The following is an 18,989-nucleotide window of genomic DNA, read 5'->3' as shown; positions in this document are numbered from 1 at the left end:
TTGGAACTCAAAGTTCACAGCAAAGTAATTTTGATGTTAAAGGAGAACAGAATTTGAAGGCAGTTGAGAGTATCACTGGCAGATTAGAGTTTTATTTTTTTATATGTATATGTTGTAAATTTTCCAACTATAACGCAACTTCTGCTTGTGTGCCAAAATTTTTAGAAAAATCCTTCTACTCCTACCAATCATGCATTAGTTCAAACGGGGAAAAAGTGATGCTTACCCACTGTTGATGTCATCAGTCCTCAGGCTTTTCCCAAGAATGTCTCCATCACTCATGTAGCCACCAACATCAGCTTCAGAGGATATGTCCAAATCACCAGTTCCCTTCTCACCCATGTCAATCTGTGAGATATTTCCAAGGCGAGAAACAGCAGCTCGGCGGAGCGGGGTGGTGTACATGAACCGAGAAGGGTCTGTGTGTATGAAGCGACTTGCACTGCTGCGAGGATAACCAGCACCCAAGGATGGAGCATCTCCTGCCTGCAGCCGAGGACTGGCCTGCCCCAGCCTCCAAGTCACAGGGGTCGAACGGCTGGATAAGCTTGGTATGCTTCTCCCATTCACCTCAGTTGTCACAGTGCTGTCAAAAGTTGTCTCCAATGTGCTGCCAAACAGAATGGAGAAGTCAGTGAACTGTGCTTTCTATGTTCCTGAGAAATCAAGAAAAGTGAAGGCTGGAGGAAAGTATATTTGTTTTCAAAAATTCTCTGTGTTTATGTGCTTTCACCATATGCACACATATGCTTGTATATGCCCTCAGAACTGAGGCCAGTCCTGTTTAGTATCTTTACAAATGACCTGGATGAGGGGATTGAGTGCCCCCTCAGTCATTTTGTTGATGACAGAAATCTGGGCAAGAGTGTTGACCTGCTGGAGGGCAGAAAGGCTCTGCAGAGGGGTCTGGACAGGTTGGATCAATAGGCTGAGGCCAATTGTTTGAGGTTCAACAAGGTCAAGAACCAGGTCCTACACCTGGGTTTCAAAACCCCACACAGTGCTACAGGCTGGGGAGAGAGTGGCTGGAAAGCAGCCCAGCAAAAAAAGAGCTTGGGATGCCGGTGACAGTGGCTGCACATGAGCCAGCGTGTGCCCAGGTGGCGGAGACGGCCAATGGCATCCTGACCTGAATCAGCAATAGCATGGCCAGCAGGAGCAGGAAAATTGTTTTCCCCCTCTACTCAGCACTGGTGAGGCCACACCTCAAATCCTGTGTCCAGTTCTGGTCTCCTCAGTACAAGAAAGACATTAAGGTGCTGGAGTGTGTCCAGAGAAGCTGCTGAAGAGTCTGGAGCACAAGTCTGATGAGGAGTGGCTTAGGGAGTGGCCTGGAGAAAAGGAGGTCAGGGGCGACCTTCTCACTCTCTACAACTGCCTGAAAGGAGGTTGCAGTCAGACAGGGATTGGCATCTTCCCCCAGATAACAGGTGACAGGACAAGAGGAAATGGCCTCAAGTTGTAACAGAGGAGGTTTACAGTAGATATGAGGAAAAGTTACTTCACAGATAGGGTTGCCAAGCAGTGGAACAGGCTGCTCAGGGAAGGTGGAGTCACCATTACTGGAAGTATCTACAAGACTTGTACATGCAGCACTTTGGGACAGGGTTTATTGGTGGATTTGGCAGTGCTGGGATAATGGTTGGACCTGCTGATCTTACAGGTCTTTTCCAAACTAAACAATTTTATGGTTCCTCTACTTGTGGAAATCATGCCAAACACCTGGTATCTTAACCAAGATTAGAACAAGAGAATATTGACCCTAGAGGCTTTACTAATCTTTACATGTGATTGAAGGTGCTGTGGGAAAACTATTTTGGTGAAAAATACACCACACGAGTGTGTGACTGAACATAATCACATGCATGGAATGCTTGAGACATGTTTTGCATGTTACAAAATTAGCAGAGACCAATCAGAAGGCAGTGGTTTATCTGTAACAAAATTAAAAGGGAGCTCATGTGGGAAGAAAAGGGAAGGAGAGGAAAAAAATACCTGGAGAGCTCAAAACTGTAACACTACACCAATGTCTTTTTCTCATTTCTGACATATTTATTTTTTAAATTTAGATTTTTCCTTGCATTTGATTTCATCCCCAACATCTACTTACAAAATTACCTAAAATCAATTTTATCAGCTTCTAAATAAATGTGTATGAAACAACAACTGTCTTTATGAATGATTGTATAAAACATATTGACAATATAGTATATTAAAGTCACATGTAAGTTGCTAAGGCAGTTTAGTGTCATAGCTAATTTTCCCTTGCAAGTCTCTCATACATTCAGCAACGAGTAATACTCTCCCATGGTCCATATTTTTATTAGTCTACACAAAACCAGCATACCTGTGGCTTATCTGGGTTCCTCTAAGGCTGGACATGGTTTCTTCCAAATTCTGTCTCAGGTCTGCAATGTTCTTGACTGTTCTCATTCTTCTTGTTTCAGGGTCTTCCCCTGGAAGAAAACAGTAAAACCAGCATACACTTTAGCATGTGAAAGGTTGAATAAAGTGCACATGTGTATCCAGCTGACAATGCACACATATGATTGTAAAAATCTTTTAATCTTTTAAAAAAACAAAACTTCATCCTTTCACATATACACTCATAAATAACATGTGGTATGTAAAAAAACCACCACAGTATTCCTGTTAAGGCAGTCCCAAATCTATTAATGAAACTCTGATTTACAGTGTTGGGATTTTTATCCTGTGTAATCAAGGCATGATGCAGCCCCAGACCACTTGATACATTATAAAGTCCCTTTTTAGTCCTTGACATTTTACATAACTCAGTAGGAAAAAAAGCCACAGTAAATCTGTGATCTGTCATCCCAGAAAAAATGGGGATGACTCTTAGAATAACTCTTCAGCATTCACTTAACATTAACACAGGCTATTTGAAAGTACTTCTTAAGTAAGGCACTTAATAAAGCATCTTTCCTAGACTGTAATGCTTTTCTGAAGAGGGACATTATTGTTCATATGGGATAAAATAAAATATGCTTCTTGGGATACAATCTGAACACTCTAAGCACACGCATCATTTATACAATTAGATGTTTCAACAGCCTTCGGGATCCACTGTGAAAAGCTAGTCTCATATCTCAGATAATGAAGCTTTCAGAACTTCACCTGGAACACATCCAGAACAATGTTTACTTCATACAATTAAAAAATAAATTTTAAAAAGGAGAGAAGTTATATATGATATGTTACAAAAGAGAAACGTCATAAACCTCAAAGAAGCCTCCAGTGGTCATACACAAAAAAACAGAAATGCAGGTTTTCTAGGGAATTCATAGATCAAGGAAGTTTAATTCATTTTACTTTTGAACACCAAGAGAATTTCAAAATAAATTCCATGACAAAAATCTCTGATTTGTTCAAGGTTAGTGTCATACTTCTGATCATGTCCTGTATCTGTTGCTTGTGAGAAGGCTGGCAAGAAGCATCAGTATTAGAGTTACATGTAAAATGCTGAACTTGAAGTGCAAATAATTCCTTTTTGACTCTATCAATTACAAATTTCACATCATATCTCACAGACCTTCTGCAGTCAGGTCCTATTGCCCAAACTCTGTAGGCTGCTAAGAAAAATCCTGACATTAAATGGAAATAAATTATTTCATATAAATTCCATATAAACTTTAATTGCTCCTCAACAGGCAAACAATGCATTGAACTAGCCAACATAGCCTGCAGTTGTGGCTTAATGTCAAACCAGCTTTCACAGCAATGCCATTTTGACGTTTTCCCATCTACCCTGCCCTGGTTATCTTTTGTCTTCTTCGCTGCAGCCAAACAGTCCTTTGGGAAATTATGTTTGCCTATTTCATCACTGACAAAAAAATTCTTCAGTGCTTTAATGATGCTAATGTCTATAAACGTCTGGTTTGGCACCATGGAACTGACAGTGGGATCAACACCTGGGCAGGATGGAAAAAAGAAGTGGGAATACAGGCCCTGCACTGCTGCCAAATTCTCTCTTCTCAAGCCACACCCCAAGGCCATGTCTGTTCACAATATTTAGTTTCATAAAATAAACTACCTGTGTAGGTTTTCACATGTAGTGTCTTGCAGGAGACAAATGTCTGCAGTCACTGAAATTATTTACAACTGTTCCTGTGTTTCAAGCTAGATGTGTTCGCTAAAGCACTGGCAATCAATGTACTCATGGACCCCAGCAGTTCTTTGCAGAAGTTTCTGCAACACCCTGGAGATTCCTGTGAGGCAAAAGGGCTCATGGCCAGGCTAGGCTGAAGACATTTACATCCTATTAGACTGAGACTGCTTTTTAAAGCCCAGACAATTTCCAGGCACACTGTGCATGCCTGCCTCCAGCCAGTTGTCTGTGGTGCCCTCAGATCCTCAGTCACTGCACTTTGCCTTCCCTGCTCTGCCAAATGCATTCAAATTGACTTCCAGGAGCATGTTATATTCCTGCCATAATACCCATATAGCGAAGATCCAGGAAATGTTACCTGCCCTGCCTTGAACCAGAGGTGAAAAAGTAGCTTGACGGTATAAGAAAATCTATTTACACAGAAACAAATTCTGGGGTCTATGCAGGCAGAATTAAAGGCAAAGCAATACTTTACCTTTGTATTTATTTGAGGAACTGAAGACAATTCATATTTGAGAGTGATGTTGCCCTTTTCCTTCCTTGTTTATCCTTGTCAGTTGTCCTTTGCTGTATGTTAACATTGCAAATTCTTGCAGCAAAAATGACAGCAGCTGTCTTTTTAAATAAGTATTGCACAGTAAATGGCATAACAAAGCCTTGAGGTATAATTGCAATACATTAAATAAAAAAGGTACATATATGGCAAGCTGCCAAAATATATTTTCACAGGGAAGAATACTTTCCTTTCAGACAAATTATACCATAAAATTGCTGTTATTCTATCCTGCAGAGGTGAAAAGCTTGAGACCTAATCTCTTTTGATCTCTCAGTGACACAGCAGATAATTTCCACCAGTTTTAACTAAAAAAAAAAAGTTAAAACTGAAGTTTTATTATATTAAAATACTACATAGTACTATTTTTAAAATATCTCACACTAACTGCTAGAGTGATTAGAAAGGAATAGTTCTTTTTTCTTTCCATCATTCTCTAAATGTCACTGGAATCCTGCTGTACCATGGTTGAACAAGTAAGAAAGTATAGTTGACAGTGAAGAAATTTTCTGTACTGAGTACAAGATCCTATGTTTTCATGACTGCACTGACTCCCCATCCACATCAAGCCTCCTTCTGTAAAGAGGACCACAGGGATGATGAATATGTTAATTTTTCTGAAAACTAGCCACCCCATGCCTGCTAGTGGAGACACTGTGGTGCTTATTTCACCAGGACTGGGTTCAAAGGGATCCCAGACTCCTCTGGGTACCTTGTTTCTTATACTATGGCACACTGTCATCATAGAGTCTGCCCATATTTGCAGGACCTAACATATCAGAAAAGCTCCCGGTCTTGTTATCTCAAGTGATTCTGGTTTGTACACAAAAAAAACCATTCTGTTTCACACATGGGGGACTGAGATAAGACTAAAACTAGGGTAACTTGAAACTTTCTGTCAAAATTCTGTTTCTCTTATAAGAAAGGCCATTTTCTCCATTCATTTGTAGCTTCATAATTTATATTAAATGTGAATATTCCAAAATATTGTCCCCACATTTTTTGACTATAAACAGTGAATCATTAGTCCTTCAGTAAATTTCTGAAAAATACATTGATTTCTTACATTGTGTGAGATACATTCACAGGAAATCAAAACAGATGTTTTACAGAAACCACTAGATACCCAGGTCAGACTTACATTCACATTTCTGAAGCTCCCTCATAATTTCACATTCAATACTACTGTTCATAATAATTCCTGTTCTTCTGCACATGTAAGCACAGCCCAAATCAAATGGGAGAGTAACAATTCCATCAGTTGTCTGATTTATATGAAAGGATTCACAAATAATAAATGTTTCCCCAGAGAATTGTCCACTATGAGATATTAACTCAGAAAGGAAAGTACCAGTTTTACCCTGCAAGCAGGGAAACTGAGGCTTACAAGAGAGCAGGGATTTGTCAGTGACAAACAGCTGAAAAGGAGCAGAGGCAGGCTAGAGCTCAGTCTTCTGTGCTAGCAAGCTTTTGATCTCTAGCAAAAGCCCTTTTAACCTACTGGTACAATCTAATAATAAAAGGAATGCATACAAAGAGAATTCTTATTTCTTTCTGGTTTTGAGATAACAGCTTTTTACACTACATACACAGCAAAAATTTTGTCCTTAATGTTTAAACACAATCAGGGCTAACATATCAACCAGCAAGAAGCTCCAGGCTAGACACATGGCATATAACCTTCAAAAAGCAAGCAGCTACTTCAACCATTTAACTGACTGAAGAACAAAGCTTTGGAAATGAACACTTTGAGCACTCTTAAAGGGCTAAGAGATGAAAAGTAGCACAGAAGCCTTTGAAGCATCTATGGCTGTGGACTTCAAATACTCACTGGCGTGCACAGATACAACAAAAGTGGCTATTTAAGCTAAACTGAAACCCTGGCACTCACAATTCCACATGTAGGGGTGCAGTTATCTGCAGGGGGGGTAGAGAAGGGGGAAGAAATACTGGAGGGTCACTTTGTAGGAAGGCCGAGATGTGTTTTGTCCCACCCAAACTTGGATTCAAGAAATCAATTTCAGATTAATGAGGAAAAATATAACTAAAATAGATTTATTTAACAATAAATTAATAGCACTTAAATTTTTAATATTTAAGTGCTAAATAAATATTTTTATTAATAGCACAATAATATTTAATATTTATTAAATATTTTAAATATTTAACAATAAACTAATAGCACTTAAATATTTCACCTTATTTTTCAAAAAGCTAAGCAAACTATGTTCAGTTATTCACTGAACTGCTGCTGCTGCCCCTGCACCCATCACAAGCCATTTAGACAATTGTCTTCATTTCACACAGTCTTCAGAGGTCATAGTAAGCAAAGAAAGAAGAAATGGCTAGACCCTATTTTTGCATACTACTGCAAATAAACCCAGTTCTGTCTTGGGAAATCACTGTCAAGATCAAAAATCTGCTCCGTGCAGATATGTGCTAACACTTGGGTCTCCTCCTGCCCTTCCTGATGTCAAACCAAAGTTAACTTACCTAAAATATCAGTATAAAGGACCTGTTCTAGGTCACCCAGCATTGTTATTATGACATCTTCATCCAGATGTGCAGTCCCTTCACGCAAGCACCCTTCCTCCTCCTCCTCTGGCCAGGTCCTGCTGGGGAAATGGGATGTGCAGGATGCATTTTCATCATCGGATTTTTTGCTCTCCTCATTGTCAGTCTGAAAGCCTTCACCTGGACACCGGTCTCCTGACCTCCTGGATGTCCTGCTTCCAGCAGGTGCTATCACCTGAAATGCTTGGGTTGTGGTGAAGCCGGAGTGGCAGAGAGAGTGCACTGACTGAGAGAATGCCTTGGACAGGGAGCCTCTGCACCCAGCTTCTGCATGCCGCTGTTGGTAACTCTGGCTGGACTTGGAGGCGTTTCCAAACCAGTTCTCCCTGTATGAGTATCGTCTGGTCTCCCCTTCACTGATGAGCGTGAGATTGGTTAGAGACTTCTGCTTCTGAAGACGAACACACCCTCTTCTAACCTCCGTGCCTTTAAACACTGACAATTCAGCAGATCGCTGCATCTTTCTGGCTGGGGCTGCACCTCAGTTGGATTTCATATTCCTGAGATGGACAGCAGCTCAATTCCCCTGAAAGGTGCGGGCAGTGCTCCCTGCATCGCCGCACGCCGCACAGCCCAGGGAGCACACACTTGCACTCGCAGTGAAAGCACAGCTCCCACGTGCACTCTGCCACTGTAAGGGACTAGACAGGCACAGTCATCTTCTTTAAAATTACGCTGCAGTCTCTGCTCAGCCACTTCTCGTCCGTCACATTAATCTGCAGTACTTACAGTCATTTTCACTTCGGTTTCTCTCAAGCAGAAGAGAGTTGATCAAACACTCTGCTCCAGCACAGAAGTAATCCCAAAAGCCAACTGTGTTTTCCCCTCTCCATCCAATCACCAGTCCCATCGGAGCGGTGGGCCTGCATCTCTTTCTACAGCTGCTGCCTTCTGAAATCCAAAGTAGGCACAAGTACTGTCTCGGGCTTTTCCCTCCCTCTCACCAGCTCATGACTGATCCTAGTGCACAGCTCTTCACTTCAGATGGGCTGACACAGAGCTGCAAGTACAGCCTCCACGTCAGAGCTCAATAAAGAGCCAAAATTAACCACTGAAGCACAAGCCTCCTTACATTTTAGTATTCAACCTGCATTCCCAGATATATGACTCTTCTCTGCTACTGCAGTGAATGCTGCTGGCTGCCATGGCAGCAAACATCCTGGTGAATTAAACCTGAGACACAGAAGCCTTTGCCCAGTTTACAGTGCCAGAGGTTTCAAGACAAAGCTTCACCTGAATGGGATGCTACAGTAACAGATCTAGCTCATGGTCAAATCCTATTTTTCTCCCTGAAAGGTAAGGATGAAAAACTATTTCTTCCTTATCACTGTTACTCCCTATGCAGGAAGCTAAAAGCAGACTTGCAAAAGGACCTTCAGCCTTGCAATTTCTGCTCTAAATAAAAAAATAAATGTAATTTAATATCATAAGATAAGACATGGAACGCAATAGTATTTGTCTGGTAAAATGATTCATAAAAGGAAATATTTAATTTCTTTCTCCTTAGAAAGCTACACTGTACCTCTGTAAGATTCAGAGGCTAGTACAGAATTATAAAATCTGTAAAAAATCATCGTTTCACAATATTCTGAAGAAAACCTATTATTGGAGGAGTAATTTTTTTAATAAAGCAAATCGGTATTGTGTCTGATCTAAGTTCAGCAATTTTGAATGCTATTTTTAAATTCATTATCCAGAGAAAAAGAAGACTTGTACTAAAATGTATGTATTTTCTCACAAAGAAAAAGATATTAGTCCCAGAAATAATGGACGGATGAACAAAGAAATTTGAATTTAATTGTAATTTTTTTTAAGATACAAACTTTTTTATCCAGGGAAAATTAATTTCACAAAACATTATATAGAAATCTACAAATAATAAAATTGCTGCATAAAAATAAACTGCTTTTGTCAGTGTGAAAATATGCTCATCTCAAGCCTCTGAGAAACCTGAGAAACTTTGACAGAAAAATAACCTTTAAAAATGCCACCCTAGGAATTACAAGCTGTTCACAGATTTCCTGTATGAATAAACAAATGTTAACAGAAGCCTCAGTGTGTATTTCTTGCCTTTCACAGGTTCAGTTTACAGTTTTTGGAGATACACAGGGGAAAATTCTCAGAAATTTCAAAGGAAAGGTACATTTCTTCCTAGATAACTCTCAGAAACATGGAATAACTCAGAAAAAAAAAATCAGTAGTCTAAAGTAATGGTGGTTTTCCATATTAAAGCACTGGAATTCTGAGAAAGACATGTTCCACATCAAGAGGAGGTACCACTCCCATCCCCACCTAGAACACACAGCTGAAGAGGAGACAAGAGGAATGGTCTGTCTGCCCAAGCACAAAACTGTCCCAGATATTAAACACCTATCACTTTTTCAGCATGGAAACAAAAGATAAGACTGCTGTGCTTACTCCAGGGTCTGCCAGCTGCAGTGACATATGGGCTCGGAAGGTTTTTATGAAGGTGCTGGTGCCTGCCTGCAGCAGAGCAGGTGTGGTGTGGATGCCAATGGTGTCTCAGAGCTGCTGTGGTGCTGGTGCTGTCACAGAGTTCCAGCACTGCCTGCACACTCCTGTGTTGGTGTGCACTGACAGTGCCATGTGGCTGTGCCAGCCTGTCCAATATGCCTGATTAATCTGTGGTTACTAGAAAGTCCTCACAGGGAGGTATTGACAATAGAGAATTTCAAAAAAGAAAGGCAGTCTCACTCTTTTTGCATTAACTGGTTTTATATCCTAAATTTATACTCAAATTGGTACAGTATTCTCCATTGCTATGTTTTGAATTAACCGGAAGGATAATGATTTTTAGTTCAGTTGGCCAGAGCACAGTGCAAAGTCATGGATCCAATATCTGTGTGGGCCATTCACTTAAGAGCTGGACTTGATGATCCTTCTGGGTCCCTTCTAAACCGATGATCCTTCTGGGTCCCTTCCAAACCAAATCAGACAGTGATTCCATGATTTGGCTCTGTGATGCCAAAGTTCCCTTGGTGATTGTCTTGGAATCAAGAGAACAGGCTCTTTTCTTACCATAAAGAGCAAGTCTGAATCTCTCCCTGATATTTCAAATCCATGAATAACTTCCCCATCCTCCCTTTCACACCCCAACATCTGCAGGCAGTGACTTTCTCCATGGTAAGCTGTAGGCAGATGTGGACCTGCTCTGCCTCCTTCCAGGTTCCCAGCACGCATGGTCACACGAGCAGTCTGCACTGCAGAGCTGCAGCTGGCCTCAGGAACCCTTGTGGGCAGGGCACAGCCCTTGTGCTCAGCACTGCTCTGCTAGGGAAGCAGTGCATGGCACGGCTGCGAGGCTCCAACACGAGAAACCAGACACAAGCCCGCCAGAACTGGGCAGGTATAGTCAGTCCTCTTTCGAGCTGGGAGCAGAAAATGTTATGGGATGAAAAATGTTCACCCAATGAGCCACACCAAACCTCACATACGGTGCTGTCCATAGGCGCCACACCTCTCCAGGCTGGATGGGTCTCTGGTAGTGGCACAGCTGTGTCCTGGGCCACCCAGTGGGCCTCAGTGTCTCTGCTGACCTGCTACTCCTCCCAGCTGAGCTGTTCATTGCAGCCCAGCTCCAGTCCACAGACCATCATACTGAAAAGGGAATGACACCTGGACTGTGTGAGAGCCATGTGAGGGTAGCTGGCAGCTGCAGCACACATCTGCCTCACTTCGAAATACACTGAAAACACAATGAGTCCAATGCTTTCCTTCAGAGGTACTGAGGCTAATCACACAACCTTCATTCAGCCTTCCTGTGTACAGACATTTTACTACATCTCTTAATTAGAAAGTTATATGAACTTTTCTCCCATTAATTCCATTGCCTCACTTGGTTGACAGGCCATTGTGATCATCCCCAGATACAGTGAATACTTATATCTCTTAGACCAAGTACTCAGTAGAAACAGCACTGAATTTATCCTTTTACTTTACCACATCTCTCTGCAGGGTGTCATTTGCCAAAACATAAAATTGAAATGTGGAAAATTCTTAGGTTTATTTCTTGAAAAAGAACTTTCTAAATCTCAGCTCTCCATTTTAAAATGTTTAGATATAGCAACCAAAAAATACATCTTTCTATGGTAAGAAGAAAGTATAGGAGACCTAGAGGAGAGCAAATGTCATGACAGCATTATTCCCCAACTACCTTGCAATTCAGTGTGTTCTCCACCCACCAAGCAGGAGTATGTTTACATCAAGAACATCTTAGGGAACTTCCTCAATCCATCACAGTCAATGTAACATACTACTTTATTTTCACAGTCTCTTTCATAAAAGGAATTATAAAAATTATTTTAAGAACTAATAATCTTTGGGCAAATTTTGCTGTCAGATAAGACTTTCTTTGAAGTCTCAGTGGATGGTTTAGAGCCCTACAAATGAATTATGTAATAGATCTGGAAATGCATAAGATTATGAATCGCTTTAGCTAAGCTTACTTGAAAAAAGATGTAAACTATTCCTGCATGTATTAATTATTTCTTTCTGAGAACAAAAAAATTAAGCACAATAAATATAAAATATTTAAATTTGAATGTTTTTATGCTAATCCTGCCATTGAGATAGGCCTATAACTTTTAAAAGTACTGTTTCATTTCTGCTTCATCCCTCAGATTTTAAATAATTAGTCAATATTTATAAATTCATTAATAATTACTTAATCAAACACTTTGCATTAAGCTCTTAGAACATTCCAGCACTTGTGAAAGCCAAATGTTATCACTGATCTCATAAAATGATACTTTGTAGTTTACTGACATGTACAGTTTACAATGGATTATTAACTAATTAACTTGCTGACAACCTTCTCCAATAAACCTGCTGCAGAAGGTGATAAATGTCACAGCTACTTTAAGAAGCAATAGTTGGTAAGAAAGTCTGAACAACTTGCTTCCAGCCATACCATGAATAACAACAACCAACCTGTGTTACTTTACTAACCTTTACTGTCATGATCATTTTATAATTCTGTTTATAAAGGTATATTCCAGTTTTGTAGAAACTGAGTGGATAGATACTGAGTAATCTTGTTTAGGCAAATGGTACATAAAGCACACACAAGAAATTGTGTTCATACTTGAATGCAGAATTGTTCCTTATTTAGGGGACTCAGATTCTGTCTGGGATTTCCTGGGCAGAGGTCTGCACACTTGTGTGCCACGTGAGCAATAAGCCCGCCACACACAGAACACACCAGAACTACTCCTCAGGTGTCTCATGCTTACAAACAGGGCTCATTCAGTGGGAGTACATGTATCACTGGAACTGTGCACACAGAGGGGATTCAAGGTGTGCAGGAAGATGAAAAACTGCTCTAGGTGTACTCTAGTGCTGATCTGCATGTGCACTGTGGAAACACTTGGGGCTGCTCTGGCTGAGCTATGGAATATTCAAAGGGGGAAAAAAATTAGGAAAAAGTCAAAAGCACTTCAGATCACATCTAGCACAAATTCCCACCAGAGACAGGGGAACAGATTTACAATACCTTTACCAAAATGCAGAACTGGCTTTAGGCATAAGCCATATATATAATCACCAAGAGCAGCAGATTATTGGTGATAATATAAAAACAAAGAGGGTTTCCAGTTTATCGGGACAACCACAAGCCACACTTCTGAGTCCATGCCTACACCAGCCTCCCCACCTCCCTTGCCTTCCAGCACTATTCTCTTCTCATGACTGTGCAGGAAAAGCCAGGTAATCACTTGCAAAGCAGTGGGCAGGAAACATGGGGTTTGAGTTCTGACTTTACCTTTCACCAGCTCTGAGCTGGAAGACCGGAGAGGCTATAAAGGTAACCACCTCCCTTGGAGGAGGAAGACAGAGCAGAAGAGAGCTGAAAACTCCCTCTACAGATTCTTGCTTTACTTTCTACTTTCCCAGCACCACTGTTTAGACAGTAGCAAAAGGGTGTGAACTGCCTTGCTGGATGCAGAAAGCAGAGCCATGACTTTTCACCACTACAGCAAGGAAATTAACTTGGGTTTGGTTTCTGAATTACACCAGGAGAATGGTGCCTGGCCAACCACTCCTAAATAATTTTAAGATTTTTTTTTTCTGCATTCAACTTTTGTCTTTATTACAAAGAAATCTTGAACTAGACAGGCTTAAAGTTTAGGTTCAGTTGGCTGATACTGCTCTGAAGTGAATTAGGAGCTTTGATATGAACAGCTTGGCTGGTTATGGGAGCAGTAATCTTCAGCCAAGAAGCAATAACAACAGGAATGTGTAAATATTCAGAAAGTAGAGAAACAGTTTATACAACAATATTGGCTAAAATATTCTAGTCCTGAGGATGTCAGCCTTAGTTCTATATATTTGGCACTTTAAAAATAATAATGATCAATGAAGCAGAAACACAATACAGGTGGGACAGCACTTTATGAACACACTCCTCCAAGCTGTTTAGTGATTTCCCCAGATGTTCACTCTTCTGCATTATCCTTACTGATCCTTACTGTTTACAAACATATTGTGCTAGAGTGGTGGCTACTGAGTTTCAAAAGAAGATCAAGATAAGATAAAGATGATGCTCCCCCACAGCAAGAGTTGGCAATTTCAGGAAAAAGGTAATATCGAAATGAAAGAAACTTGATTCATTGCTTAATACCCTGAAAATAAGTGACCAGATCACGGAAATTAACCTTGCTATCTCTTTGCTACTACTAGTGTAACCCCTTGATTATATCAGAATAAAGATGCTCTTAAGTAAAAGAATTGAACTGTTCTTTCTTATAGCTAATCCATGATGGAACACTCCTCTGGGCAACGATCACATGAGCTTTTATCCACACGTATCTAACAACGGAATCACCAATGACTTGGTGATAGTTCATCCACATAGGAAATGGATTAGTCAGCAAATATAGTACATGATCCATTTATTCCTTTTGCTGCTAACAGTTAAATACAGGTGACACACCTCTGTGTCCCTATGCACACAGCAAATCACTGACCACATTCTCCCAGTGGTTCTGCTTTACAGCCTGTTAGGCCAATCAATGGCTAATGCCAGAGTCTAAATAATCAGACTAGGAACACCTCTGGTGTCTAGTTTTTTCATTTTCTTCTTTTTGATGCTATTTAGTTTCTCTTCAGAACAGTAAAAGGTCATCAGACATGATATTCCGTTTGATCATTTCAGCAGGTATTGAATTGTTAGAGGTTTTTCTAGCTTCTCTCTGGATGATTCTTTGAAGCATCTCTTGATTTGTGGTAAGTGTTTCAATTAAAATCTTTATCTATATTAGACCAAGGAGACCAATTTCTGGAGTAATTAAAAATACCTTTATAGTTTAACAGGTATGAATCACCTCCAAAGAACGTTACACCATATTTCAGAGTGACATATTTATCACAGAAGTTGGCTGTGAAAATAAAGGATGTCAGAAAACTTCCAAAGGGACTGAGACAAACCAGGACAAAACCTATTTCAGTAGGAGTCAGCTAAATGTCAAGACAGTCCCCATAAATCTTGGGCATCTGATTTCCCTTCTGGTGGAGAGATAATTTTAGACTGATGTGTCAAATTAGTGCTTTAAGTGAGTTATATCCTGTGTGAGAAGAACCAAGACTCATTACAAATCAATTTAAATGTTGACAATTTGTGGTAGAACGGCAAAACTGTAGGTAAAACCAGAGATAGGATATCACCTTTAATTTTTGTAAAATTATAAGACTAAGGATGCTAATGAAACACAAAACAAAGCAACAGCAAAAATACACCTTTAAACCCCCAAGTAACAGCTCTTGCAAAGAGTCCCTTTGGAACAACTTGTACACAACCCTGCAGCACAGTTCATTCCTGATGAGAAAGTGAGGTGTGGCACACTTTGCTTTTTGCATGGATAGGCAGAGTCACAGCCCAATCCAATGCTGATCTAACTCAGCATGGTTCTGTTGACTTCAAAGGAATTATTCCAATATGACTAAAATACCCCATGCCTTCAGCTTTGTAACCTAGTAAGGACTTTAATCCACGTTTACAAGGAATTCTTCGTAACACAATCTTTAGCAGCTTAGCTCTAGCAGCAGTTTACAAGTCAGGCACAACCTGACAAACCGCTTATTTTCTGAATACAGATTCATTAATAAAAGGAATATGTATATTATGTAATTTATGTCTCAGTTCTGATGCTATGATATAATTTGATGTTATTAAATGAGAGTGTTAAACTTTCTGAAGTTGAGTTTCCACTGCTCATATTGGAAAATTCAGTACGATTGAATGAAATAACAATTACATGAAACACTAGATTGTGAAAGCCTTGTTTCTGCAAAATGGTGAAGAGGGTATTTGAGCAGAAGGAACAAGTTCAAATAGATAACAGTGGATTTGAAGCCCTAAATATGCATGACCTAAACTTTCTGTGTATTTAATACCCTTCATGATTAGAGGTCAGAAGTATTATTTCAACCCATCACAAAGTTCCTGGTAAGAAACAGATGCAAATAAAGAAGTTCACATTCTCCTGACTCATTGTTACTCACCAGATATCTCCTCTAGGCACTGTTTGGCAGTCTTACTAAACGACAAATCCATTTTAGTAGGACTGGTACAGGAGTCAGCAGGTGGTAAAGAGGTACTGTCATTTTCTGAGAGAGTTCTGAAATCAAGCAAGAAGATTGATTATCATTATCTATCATTCATGTGTTCATGGAAAAAAGTGCTACTTGCAGCTCCATCTAGAATCATATCACTATAAGATGAAAATACAATTTTTGCCACATTCTCATTGTGCTAGTTTAAAGTCCAGCTACACAAATATACAAGCAACTCGGCTTTCCCTCTCTCTCTCTGTCTCTCTCTGCAGAAACAACTTGTAGTTAATTATGCAACATTTGAGGCCATTTTTTTTCCTCACTTTTTTTCTGAAGGATTTGTCAATCAGATATAGTCAGAATCCATTTACATTGGTTAAGTCGCATCCCTGCACATACATAAAGGAAATAAAAACTTGTAATTGATGAAATATTAAATGAGAAAGGCCATGTGGGAAAAAGCTTATGCAAGGCTGGATGGAAATTTGGCCCAGATATTTAAATCTACGTGCAGCTTCTTTTGATAATGCCCCTTATAAAACCCTGGGGAATAGGATAATATAAGTTTTTCAATTAATTTGCTACTAAATAGCTCATATTTGCTTTGAGGGTATATTTCTGTGAATATCAATGATAAATTATAATGGGAACCCCTCACTGAATACAGTTACTTTCTGTTATATGAAGGTAAATAGCAAGAAATACATGAGCACACTGGTTATAATAAAAAATATCTCACACACCAATTGCCTTTTCTTACAGAACAGCTGAGGAATCTACTTTACCCTGGAACTGCTGAACTATGATGTCATCAAACAGCAACATGTACCACCATGTGTATACAGTAAAAGAACACATCTAAAAATATAACAGCCACTTTTTGAAATAAAATTTTAAAAGATCTTCATTTAAAGCTTAAGCTCTTCCAGCTTTCCTGACATGAATAGCAGCCACTCTTCTGATTTATTAAAAGACTAGTGAAATATTTATATCCTAATCTTAAAGTGTGACATTTATAGTTCAATTTTCAAAATTTACCATAAAGTGTTTCCAATGACCAACCAAACTTAAAAGAGAAATATTTAACTGTGTGATGTATCTGTATTTTATAAATAAAACTCATAAAAACAGTGACTTATCTATCAAAATAATTTTATAGCAACTTATTTTATTAAATATATTTTAAGTTAATATTTTCTTTACATTTACGGAATGAATTTGTTCAGTAATTCATAACAATAGATGAGGAAACATATCTGCACAAAGAGCAGCACAAGTACTGACATGGTGGAATCCACTGATTAGAGCCATCTAACTCAGAAATAGAAATGTAAATTATGCCTGATCAGATGCAATGCTTTCTTACCAACTTCTGTATTTTTTGACGCTGGAAACAGAGACCTGCTCTATAAAAAAACCTATTTTTGATTCTTGTCTGTCACACACTACTGGAAACACAAGCTCAGTACATGTTGCAAGGTTAACTATGTCCTGCCAACCTTTAATGCAGTTTTACATTTGATGCTTGAGAGGAGAGTCTCTTAAGTAAATAAAGAGCTCACTCTATCCCTCTGCAGTGAACACCCTCTGAAACTCCACACTCCCACTTGCTTTTCCAAAGGGCTTTAAATCATTACAATTTTAACTGGCTGAGGAAACAACAGAAATCTCATGGAGGGCTATGGATTTCGCAGCAACCTAAGTTCTGCTTGCTTGAGACAACAGGTTATTTGTTGTGGTACAGATGGACTAGAAAGCACCAGCCATGGGATAGCTGTGATGGAGATACCACAGGGAGGGAACAGGGAACAGGTCTTTCACAAACAGCTCTTTTTCTACAAGGTCTCCAAGAGAATGCTGGGTGCCTGCACTTACACACCAGTCCTGCCTTTTCATGCAAGATGGCCAAGGCCCTGATTTTCTCTAGAGTTGAGCTTAGCCCAGAAGCACTGAGAATGCTGAAAGACTAGACTAGGGGTGAAGATTTCCAAGTAAAATGATGTTGGATTTTGAGGTTCTTGGGAAACAAGGAGGCCCAGGTACTCACTGGGTACCTAAAACTTCATGTTGCATTGCTGTGGGCCCAATTTGGGTTGTGATACATTGGACCAAGAATATAAATGCCTCTTCTAATTAAAAAAAAAAAAAAAAAGGGAAATGAAATGGTGAGGTTTGTCTTCCATACTTCTGGCTTTAATGTCTTTCAGTGGGACATATTAATCCTATGAACAGGATAAGTGATTGCTGCAGGACTGCAGCACAGATTAAGCACAAAGCAAGTAAACAGTAAATTAAGTGATCTTCTCATTAGCCTTGCACACTGGCCTAAATGAATGATCCTCTATGCTCTACCTACTCACAGCCCACTGCCTTAAAGAGAATTAAATTCTTGCATCTCTCTTGATATCAAAAAAAAGCGAAAAGAATTTCAGTTAATCAAAGCCAGCCCAGTGATATTTCTTCCAGTGCTGCGCATGTATAGTGGAGGTTAATTTAGGCAACCTTCATGAAAACATGACAATCTGTTTCTATTTCAATCATGGCAATCAAAGAATGTATTTATCCCTAACCCACTGAGTTACATGCTACCTATTTGTAAGAGTATCAAACTCACTTAATAGTACAAATCCTTCTTTCAGTCAGACCTGCACAAGCTTATTAATTCTGATTAAAATGAGCCTGTACAGGATAATTAAGAACAGAATTTGAAACACTACTTAATAAATGGTCTCTAACACAGTCAGTCATTTCCTGTCGTTAAAGAAACAGCCAACCTTAGATAAACACAGGCAACATGAAAGATTTGTTTGCTTTTTAGCTGACATTCCAAAAGATATCAGATGAATATGATGGCATTTTTCCAACAGCTCCCTGAGATGCAGCTGTCTTGAATGTGTATCATTGTCAGTGTAACAGACTGGCAGGACCACGTCTGCAATATGAGCAGTTCGATCACCCATGTTCAAGAACTGTGAGTTAAATTGGGAACAGATGCAATGAAGGGCTACTAGGATGCTCATGAGGAAGAATAAACCCTTCTGGAAATAAAAAAAAAAACCAAAAAAGACACCAAAAAACCAACAAACACAAAACCAGAAAGAGTTGATTTGGTTTAGCTTCACAAAAGAGAAGGAAGAGAATGTGATTATTCCCTTACATATTTAAAAA

At 39.5% G+C, this 18,989-nt stretch overlaps 1 protein-coding gene across 2 annotated transcripts in view; it reads right to left on the bottom strand.

Annotated features, from left to right (window-relative positions):
* NAV3 (neuron navigator 3) overlaps positions 1–18,989 on the bottom strand; it is a 251,244-nt gene that overhangs the window by 105,330 nt on the left and 126,925 nt on the right. For both annotated transcript variants that reach the window (XM_041465666.1, XM_041465667.1), the window contains exons 9-11: positions 15,771–15,886; positions 2,348–2,456; positions 227–610 (exon numbers count right to left, since the gene is read on the bottom strand). In XM_041465666.1, the coding sequence (XP_041321600.1) occupies positions 227–610; positions 2,348–2,456; positions 15,771–15,886 (609 nt within the window). The remainder of the gene's footprint in view (positions 1–226; positions 611–2,347; positions 2,457–15,770; positions 15,887–18,989) is intronic.

Source organism: Pyrgilauda ruficollis, unplaced genomic scaffold (genome assembly GCF_017590135.1).
Source record: "Pyrgilauda ruficollis isolate IOZ18807 unplaced genomic scaffold, ASM1759013v1 scaffold19, whole genome shotgun sequence".
Taxonomy (NCBI): Eukaryota; Metazoa; Chordata; class Aves; order Passeriformes; family Passeridae; genus Pyrgilauda; species Pyrgilauda ruficollis.
This window is presented reverse-complemented; position numbering and strand designations above follow the sequence as displayed.